Source organism: Lathyrus oleraceus, chromosome 1, assembly GCF_024323335.1.
Source record: "Lathyrus oleraceus cultivar Zhongwan6 chromosome 1, CAAS_Psat_ZW6_1.0, whole genome shotgun sequence".
NCBI lineage: Eukaryota > Viridiplantae > Streptophyta > Magnoliopsida > Fabales > Fabaceae > Lathyrus > Lathyrus oleraceus.
In genome coordinates, this window is record NC_066579.1 from 438,842,893 (window position 1) to 438,851,899 (window position 9,007).

Sequence of the window (9,007 nt, forward strand, 5' to 3'; positions counted from 1 at the left end):
TATTTCATAATATAAATACTAGCCAGGAACTTGGAAGAATTTAGGGCAAAATTTCTCTAAATATGTTGTATATACAAACTTGAGGTGAAAATCCTAATAGTTAGATTGGCTTTGGAGATAGATAAAATCATCTCATTCGAACTTTAAAACTAATAGCCCAACAATTAGAGTTTTGTTTAGATAATGGAATCATAGTTCTTTTCAGTTACAGAATTGTAATGATCAGCACATAATAAATAGAAGAAAGTGAAAGAAATAAAATTCACTTTAGCATGTTATTTTATGATATCTAGAACACCAACCACTTTATTGCCAAGAATTATATCATTGACCGTGAAACTTTTACATTTTGAAATAACTTAACAGCTTTGAATTCTAGCTTTAACATATTCTTAGTCCCTTCTATTTAATTTGATTAGATTAAAACCCCATGCATTTATTGCACACACCCCATACTTTTTACCACTGTTCCTTTTCAAATACATATAACCCTCCATTCCCCAATTCGTGCCCCATGAATTCTTCAAGATCCAATAATCTTGACCGTCTACTGAACCATAACCCACTATTAACAGGCAGTGATTTGTTTCATCAGAATTCTCTGGACAATTAGAACCATCGTATATTCCCTGTCAAATAAAAAAGAAATTATTATTTTGTATAATTTTAGACCTATTTATGAGAAACTAAGCGAATAATATTTGAGCTAAGATTAAAAGAAATGTTTAACTCTTGAATAATATTATAGCTACTTACGTGTGAATAATGATCAAAGTCTGGAGGTGCATAAAGACAGACACTAAGTGGCTGATAAGCAACTGAACACAATAATCCATTCTCTGATTGCTCCACGTGATCATATGTATCAAAGGTACTACTTTTACTGTTTGGAATCTACAATTCATGAACAAATTAACATAACAAACTATGATTTATTTGTTTTCAAACTTGAATAATGGAAGTTATATAAAACCTGTGAGGCTTTGCAAACACCCTTCACTCCTGTATAAGCATAATCTTTTTCCGATGCAACTCCTTTGTTCAATAAAATCCAATCAAATACTTTCGACATATATCCAAACTTGCAATCGCCTGAAGGTTCACAATCCAACATCTCTTGCTCTGATAGGTCCACAAGCCTCCCTGTCACTAATGCATTTATGCTTTCAATTGCACCTGCAGCTGTGAATGTCCAGCAACTCCCTGATAAAAACAAATGCAATCTCATAAAAAGAGTATTTCTGTTTTAAAAGTTTACAATCTCCAACCACATTTACATACGGAATATTGCAGATGTGGTAGTTTCCGCAATCACACTACAATGCAAATGCAATATAATTTAAAATCACACATTTAATTGTATTAGCAACTCGTCAAACAACATCGTCCATCTTTCTTAAGTATTTTCATCAAAATATAGTATTTTTTAGAACTGTTATATTTTTAATAAGTATATGTATATAACATTTTACTAAATATATGTATATACTATTTTACTAAATATATGCCTATTCAATTTGATAAATACATGTATATACGGTTTCAATATATATTCAATTATGCAAATATAAACAGTTTTTTAATATGTATCACAGAGAAATATGTATATATAATTTTAGTAAGTAAAAGTTTATGTTAGTATTTCAGTATAATATAATAATAAGTAAGTTCATAAGTAAATTTAAAAATAAAAAAACAAATTAGGTTAAGTTAGTATTTTCTTAAAATAGAATTAGGTAAAAATAAAATTTAAAAATAAATATACTTATTTCGTAAATATACTTACTTATTAATCTATTTAAATTTTAATTTTAATATTGAAATATTTAATTTTGAATTATTATAATGAACATTTATTATTACAAATTATTAAATTTCTAACTGTTTAAAATTTGTTTAATATAATTATATTATCAAAATAATTAATATAAAATATATTATTAAATTTATTTTAATATTTATAATAATATAATTATAATAAATAATTTTTTATTACTAAAACATAATTAAGTTGTTAAGGGTTTTACTTTTACCTTCAAAACTTTTAAAACTATCACCATTAACAGAACTTACCACAGGTGCCTTGATCCTTAACAGAACTGACAACTCCTTTCGACCTCCAATCCAAGGATAAAGGAGGACTGCATGATTCACTATTAACATTCTTCTTCTTCATCGTGTTATTGTACATGGACATGTCATTCTTGTGTAAGTATGTTTCTTTGAATTCTTGGTGGCTCCAATCAGCAAAGTTTGTAAGACCAAGAAAGTGTCCATGAGGTGACTTTCTCTTTGCATTAGTCTCTGTGATATACTTCAAATTGGATTTAAAAATTTTAAATTTATTTGCCATCTCGTCTACATTTTTGTAGACCCTTCCATGCTCTTTCATCCATGATTGGAATAGTTTTTTGGTTTCATTTAGAGTAGGGAGCTTATCAAGGTTTGGACCTAATATGGATGAGTACTTCATGGTTGGGACATCATATGTACTTGATGAAATACACAAGAATGTGGTGAATAGGAGGAAGAAGAGAAATAGGTTTGAGGTTTGGGAAATCATTCTAGTTTTAATGAAACTAACTGATTTTGTTGATAAAATATTATATGCAATTCAAAGAAGTGAATTCGTCGTATATTAACTTACCTTCACATATTATTTATAATAAGTGGATCCTAATTGGATAAGATTGGATGTTAAAATGCATTTAATATGATTTTTAATTAATAATCAAAGGTGGACGTATTTTTACTACTTTTTAGTAAAAAATAATTAATTTTAAACTAAAAATAGAAAACGACAATTTATCTTTAAATTGAATTCTTATTAGACAGATTCATATCATATTTATTTAATGGAGTCAATAAAATTACTTCATAATTAGGAAAGAAATACTTCACTACTATAGCAGTGGGAAGAGGATATATTTGTTAGAGATAAAAAAATACAAAAAGTTAAGACTTAAATCAAATACAAAAAACTAAGACGTAAATCAAACAACAAAAATACAAAAAGTTAAGACGTAAACCAAAAAATTGTCAAGACTATTGTGAGTATTCTGACTCGCAGATTTTTGGAGAGAGCAAGTTGGAAGAAAGTATATGTCACTACCTAGACAAAAAAAAGAATGGCAGTTGATCACCCAACAACTACTACAAAAAGTATATTCACAACGGTTGGAATGAGGTTTGCATCAGAGTTGGTAGTCCAAAATAACGTAGGATGTGATAGAAAATACACTACTTTCCACCACAAGATATTGGTCGGGGTAAAGAAACTATATATCATACCTCTTTTCACCATGGTTGAAATATTCAACCGTAATGAAAAGTGAAATGGTCGTAGATTTGATATCCAACAACACCATTTTGGCGCTTTTTAAATGTATCACTAATTTAACAACATTGTTGTTGTCGTTAACCGATATGATAAACAAACTTTTCCACATGGTTTCCTTTAATTATGATGTTCCTTTTTCATGATCATAACGAATAACATGCACATCATCTGTATCAACGTTTTTTCATATGAAATAAGCACATGCGTTGTAAAATAAGGGGTCTCAATAATATCAAAAGTTAAATCTTGATTTTCATCATTATTAGGAATGTGTTTTCCTTGAAGAATAATTGACAATCTTTTATCAGAAGCGTCAGTGACATAAAACACTTATTTTTCTTGGGATGTCATGATGAATGACTCTTTAATATAAGTGTGAACTCGTGTGAATCCTAACTCATCAGTTTGCACACAAGTGTTACTGTCAATCCACTTGCATTTAAATAAAGGCACGTTCAATACAACATAACCAATCTGCCGAATCTCCTCAATGATTCCAAAGTACGGTCTATACGCCATTATAGAATTCTTATCTTTGAAATTAGAAAAGTACATGGATTCAACCTCAACCACAACCCTACTATTTTGCATTGTACTACGATCATCCTTTGATATTTTATAAAAGGAAAATTTACTAATGTCATATGTAGTCTAAGTTATTATATTAAATTTATGCATGTATGAATCCATTTAGTTGTCTCAGATTCACTCCCATCATTAAAAATTCATTCATTAAACCAATTTATGAAATCCTTCTTATGTTCTGTTTACAATCACTTGTAACTCATCCTGAAAAAAATCTTTGATAAGTCTTTTGTGAACAGATAAGTAAGGTTAAATTTCATCAACATTATTCAATATCAACAAATGTGCTTGAAGAACTACAATCTCGAGCAATTGATTTAAGCACAATCAATGGACTTAAATCTTCATGTCTATGTGACGTCGCAATTTGATTTTTATCCAATGAACCATGTCAGATCCGTATTGTATAATGTTGATTAATTCCATCACAACATAAGTGATTGAATATTACTTTCTTTTCAAATTTTTCGATATTGCCGCATACAACACATGGACAATAAAAGATTCCATTGTTGTCTTGAAGTTTTCTTTCTGCGAATTCAAGAAATTCAACAACTCATTTCACATACACTAGACTTAATCTATGATCTTTCATCTAACTACAATCCATACTACTTTCTTAAATTTAAATCAAATTGTTGTAAAATTGTGCATGTTTGTTGAAATTTTTTCTAAGTTCAAATACTTTACTAAGGCACATTTTTAAAAACAAAAACATTGCTAAGTCACAACAACAACAAGAACGTATAACATTCTTAACAACACAAAAACATAAAAACAATCACAATCTCATTATCATTCAGAACAACATATAAAATATAAAACTTTGTTAAATCACAATAACTAAACAAACAACATAAAAAGATCAATATCAATCTCACCAAAAACACAACAACATCGACACTAAACCTATTACTTATCTAAAAAAATATATAACATTCAATCCTAATTTAAATAACAACATGCAACATTAAAACTCTAGCGTTTAGGATCAGAAGACTTTGTTCTACATCCATCAGTGTGTGGATGTGAATGTGTTTGAAAAAATCACGGATTTGACGACGGTGAAAGCTGCTTGGGATACACTGGTGCGGTGCTACGGAGGTGATGCATTAGTGAAGAAGGTGAACCTCCAGTCTCTACATAAGCAGTATGAGAATCTCAGCATGAAGAACAATGAGAAGGTACCCGACTACACCTCCATAGTGATTCTGATCATAAATGAGATGAAGTCGTGTAGAGAAACTCTCTCTGAAAAAAGTATCATTGAGAAGGTACTTAGATCTCTTACTCCTCAGTTTGATTACATTGTTGTTGCAATTGAACATTCTAAGGATCTGAGTACCATGAGAATACAAGAGTTGCAAAGCAGTCTAGAGGCGCAAGAGTTGCATCTGACTGAAAGAACCTCTAAGAGAGAGGTAGAGCAGACCCTGAAAGCTTCTTTTGTCAAGAAAGACCAGAAGAAATCTAAGTCAGAAGCCAAGAAAAGACATGGTAGGTCTCAGAAGTCATAAACCTCAACTTCTGGGAGTCAAAAGAGAAAGGAGAAGTATAAACAGACAAAAGTTCAATGTTATTTTTGTAAGAAGTTTGGCCACTTCGTTGTAGATTGTTGGTCAAACAAGGAGAGGAAATCAGAAGAAGCGAATATAGCCAGAAGTTCTGATGATGAACATGTGTTATTAATGGATTCTAATTCTAATAGCGCGTCTCTGGAAGACTGGTGGTATATGGACACTGGTTGTTCAAACCATCTTACTGGAAATAAGAAATGGCTGGTTGATTTTGACTCTGGGAAGAGGACCAAGATCATATGTGCTGATGATAAGTATTTGAATGTTGAAGGAATGAGGAATATTAAAGTCATTCTGAATAATGGCAAATTTGCATTAATTCAGAACATATGGTATGTTCTTGGCATGAAAAGCAATTCGATGAGTGTAGGTCAATTAATTGAAAAGGGATTCTCAATTATCATGAAGGACAATCTTTTGAAGTTGTATGACTGTAATTAGAAGCTGATTATGGAGTCAAAATAGGAAAGGAATAGAACATTAAAGGTGAGTGTTAAAACTGCATACTCTGAATTCCTTAGTGCAACAAGTGTTGTGAAGGAAAGTGAGTTGTGGCAAAAAAGATTTGGTCATTTGAACTTCAAAAGCTTAGAGCATCTGAATTCAAAGAAACTGGTACGTAGAATTCCTGCAATTAAGAAACCAGAAAAATCATGCAATGTGTGTATGGGAGAGAAGCAACCAAGACTGCCATTTGCATCAGAAGTAGATCCAAGAGAAAAACATGCTTTGGGAGTAGTGCATTCTAATGTCTGCAGACCATTTCTAGAACCTTCACTAGGAGGGAATAAATACTTTGTGGCATTTGTGGATGAGTTCACAAGGATGAAATGGATATCCCTTATAAAGTTCAAACATGAGGTGTTTACTAAATTTAAGAAATTCATAATCAAGGCTGAGAAACAGAGTGGTCAGACTTTGAATATTCTCATAACTGGTGGTGGAGGTGAGTATAACTCTACTGAGTTCAAGAAGTTATGTCAGGAGAATGGAATTGAGTATGAAGTGAATGCTCCATATACTTCTCAACAGAATGGTCTTGCTGAAAGGAGAAAATGAACTCTGCTTGATATGACAAGAAGCATGCTGAAGGAGAAGAAGCTTCCTAACACTTTGTGGGGAGAAGTTGTTGTCACTGCAACATATGTGCTCAACAGGTGTCCAACCAAGAAGCTGAAGGAAATTGTTCCTTTTGATAGGTGGACTAGGGATAAGCGAAGTGTGAGTCATTTCAGAGTATTTGGTTATGTTTGTTATAAACACGTTCCAAATTCTACTTGAAAGAAACTGGATGATAGAAGCAACGTGATGTTACTGGTGGGGTATCACTGTACATGATCTTATAAGCTTTATTGTCCATTCGCTAATAAGGTTAAAGTCAACAGAGATGTTGTTGTGAAAGAGTTAGAAGTATGGGATTGGAGCAAGTCTAAATCCAAATCCGGTGCAGACTTAACTTCTGAAGATATTGATTTTGATTCTAAAGATGAGTCAGAGCCTAAAAATGATTTTGAGAGTGAGTCAGAATCAGAAGGCAAGATTGATTCGGAGGAAGAATCTAATTCTAATCTAGATTCTGATGGTGATTCAGATTCTGGTGATCCAGATTTTGATGGTGATTCAGATTTTGGTGGTAGTCCAGATTCTAGGAATGCTCCAGTTCTGAAGGTGGTCATGCTTCTGAAGTGAGTACTTATGGAGTTCTAGCATCTGATACTACTATAGAATTATAAGGTTTTGAACAAGTTCAGAGACCACAAAGAATCAGAAACATTTCAAGAAGGTTTGCAGAGTTTGACATACTGCAAGATACTGAATCAGATTCTGAAGGGGAAATTATTCAGTGTTCCATGTTAGTAGATTATGAACCCATGAGTATGGAAGAAGCTCTCAATCATAAAGTCTGGCTGAAGGCCATGAAAGAAGAACTTGATGCAATATATAGAAACAAGACTTGGAAGCTGACATAACTTCCAAATAATAAGAAAACCATCAGCATGAGATAGGTTTATAAGGTGAAGCTAAAGTGAGATGGATCAATTGGCAAACACAAAGCAAGGTTAGTTGTCAGAGGTTTTTCTACATAAACCTGGGTTAGATTAATTTGAAGTGTTTGCATCCGTAGCAAGACATGAAACAATCTGGTTGGTGATTGTGATAGCTGCTAACAGGACTTGGCCTCTTATGCATTTAGACGTGATCTTTGCGTTTCTGAACGGTCCATTAGAAGAAGAGGTTTATGTGTCACAACCTCCTAGATTTGAGATGAAGAATCAAGAAGGGATGGTGTACATATTACACAAAGCTTTGTATGGACTGAAGCAAGCCCCTAAAGCTTGGAATCTGAAAATTGATTCATTTTTCAAGAAATAGGAATTTCAGAATATGAGATGGAGTATGGTGTCTATGATCAGCATACTTCTGAAGGCAACATGATTCTGGTGTGTCTGTATGTTGATGACATATTGCTAACAGGAAGTTGTGAACATGAGATAGCTAAGTTCAAGAAGGAGCTGATGAATGAGTTTGAGATGATTGATCTAGGAAATATGGTTTATTTTCTAGGAATGGAGATTATGTACTCTGAGAAAGGCATAATTTTACATCAGCTAAAATATAAACTTGAGCTTCTGAAAAGGTTTGAGCTGCTGAATCGTAAAGTTGTTTTCACACCTGCTGATACAAATCAAAAATTGGATTATGATTTTGATGGTGATGATGTCGATGCAACAATTTTCAAGTAGTTGGTAGTGGATGAATTGTAAAGTTGTTGTCACACCTGTTGATACAAACCAGACGTGATATTTGTTATGCAGTTGGAATGGTGAGTAGGTTTATGGGTAAACCGAAGTGGTCTCATTATCAAGCTACTGTCAAAATTCTAACGTATATAAAGGGAACTCTAAAGTAAGAAGTTTTGTTCCCTTCTGATGTTGAAATTGACTCAGAACTTCTGAGTTACTCAGATTCTGATTGGTATGGAGACATAGTTGACAGAAGAAGTACTTTTGGGTACTTGTTTAAGTTTCTAGGAAGTCCTATTTCTTGGTGTTCCGAGAAGCAACCAATTGTTTTTTGTCAACCTATGAAGCCGAATATATCATAGGTGTTGTGACTGCATGTCAAGCTGTGTGACTTCTGAATTTACTACAGGATCTAAAGATCAAGGTAAACAAGCCTCTGAAACTGATGATCGATAACAAGTCTGCAATCAATCTTGCCAAGAACCCAATGTTGCATAAGAGAAGAAAACATATTGAGACTAAGTACCACTTTATGAGAAATCAGGTTCATAATTAAGTGCTAGAAGTTGTGCACTATAGCACCCAGAAGCAACTGGCAGATGTTCTGACGAAAGCGATCAAGACTGATCAATTTCTTTGCTTGAGGGATGAAATTGGTGTTGTTAGTTTTGGTTCAGCTGAATATGAATTAAGCGATTATGTTAGAATTAATTCATATTTTCATAAATTTGTAGACAAAGTTTGTTAGAGGCTATTTTAGT

At 32.5% G+C, this 9,007-nt stretch overlaps 2 protein-coding genes across 2 annotated transcripts; one reads left to right on the plus strand and one right to left on the minus strand.

Moving 5' to 3' along the window:
• Positions 1-392: 392 nt before the first annotated feature.
• LOC127115176 (ervatamin-B) lies at positions 393-2,563 on the minus strand. Its single transcript, XM_051046782.1, has 4 exons — positions 2,074-2,563; positions 974-1,203; positions 757-894; positions 393-629 (listed from the first exon to the last, which is right to left on the minus strand). Exons 1-4 carry the CDS (start codon positions 2,561-2,563, stop codon positions 393-395), a joined length of 1,095 nt encoding a protein of 364 aa, XP_050902739.1.
• Positions 2,564-6,168: 3,605 nt separating this feature from the next.
• On the plus strand, positions 6,169-7,472 carry LOC127115177 (uncharacterized). Its single transcript, XM_051046784.1, has 3 exons — positions 6,169-6,507; positions 6,874-7,170; positions 7,254-7,472. Exons 1-3 carry the CDS (start codon positions 6,169-6,171, stop codon positions 7,470-7,472), a joined length of 855 nt encoding a protein of 284 aa, XP_050902741.1.
• The last annotated feature ends 1,535 nt before the right edge of the window (positions 7,473-9,007 follow it).

Excerpts from the sequence above, each read along its gene's own strand:
- LOC127115176 (XM_051046782.1), bottom strand. The coding sequence starts at position 2,563 with ATGATTTCCCAAACCTCAAACCTATTTCTCTTCTTCCTCCTATTCACC. Across the intron at positions 1,204-2,073 it reads TAAGGATCAAGGCACCTGTG|GGAGTTGCTGGACATTCACA; the intron begins GTAAGTTCTGTT and ends TGTTTTTATCAG. Across the intron at positions 630-756 it reads ACTTTGATCATTATTCACAC|GGAATATACGATGGTTCTAA; the intron begins GTAAGTAGCTAT and ends TTTATTTGACAG.
- LOC127115177 (XM_051046784.1), top strand. The coding sequence starts at position 6,169 with ATGGGAGAGAAGCAACCAAGACTGCCATTTGCATCAGAAGTAGATCCA. Across the intron at positions 6,508-6,873 it reads AGAATGGAATTGAGTATGAA|GTTAAAGTCAACAGAGATGT; the intron begins GTGAATGCTCCA and ends TTCGCTAATAAG. Across the intron at positions 7,171-7,253 it reads GGAATGCTCCAGTTCTGAAG|AGACCACAAAGAATCAGAAA; the intron begins GTGGTCATGCTT and ends GAACAAGTTCAG.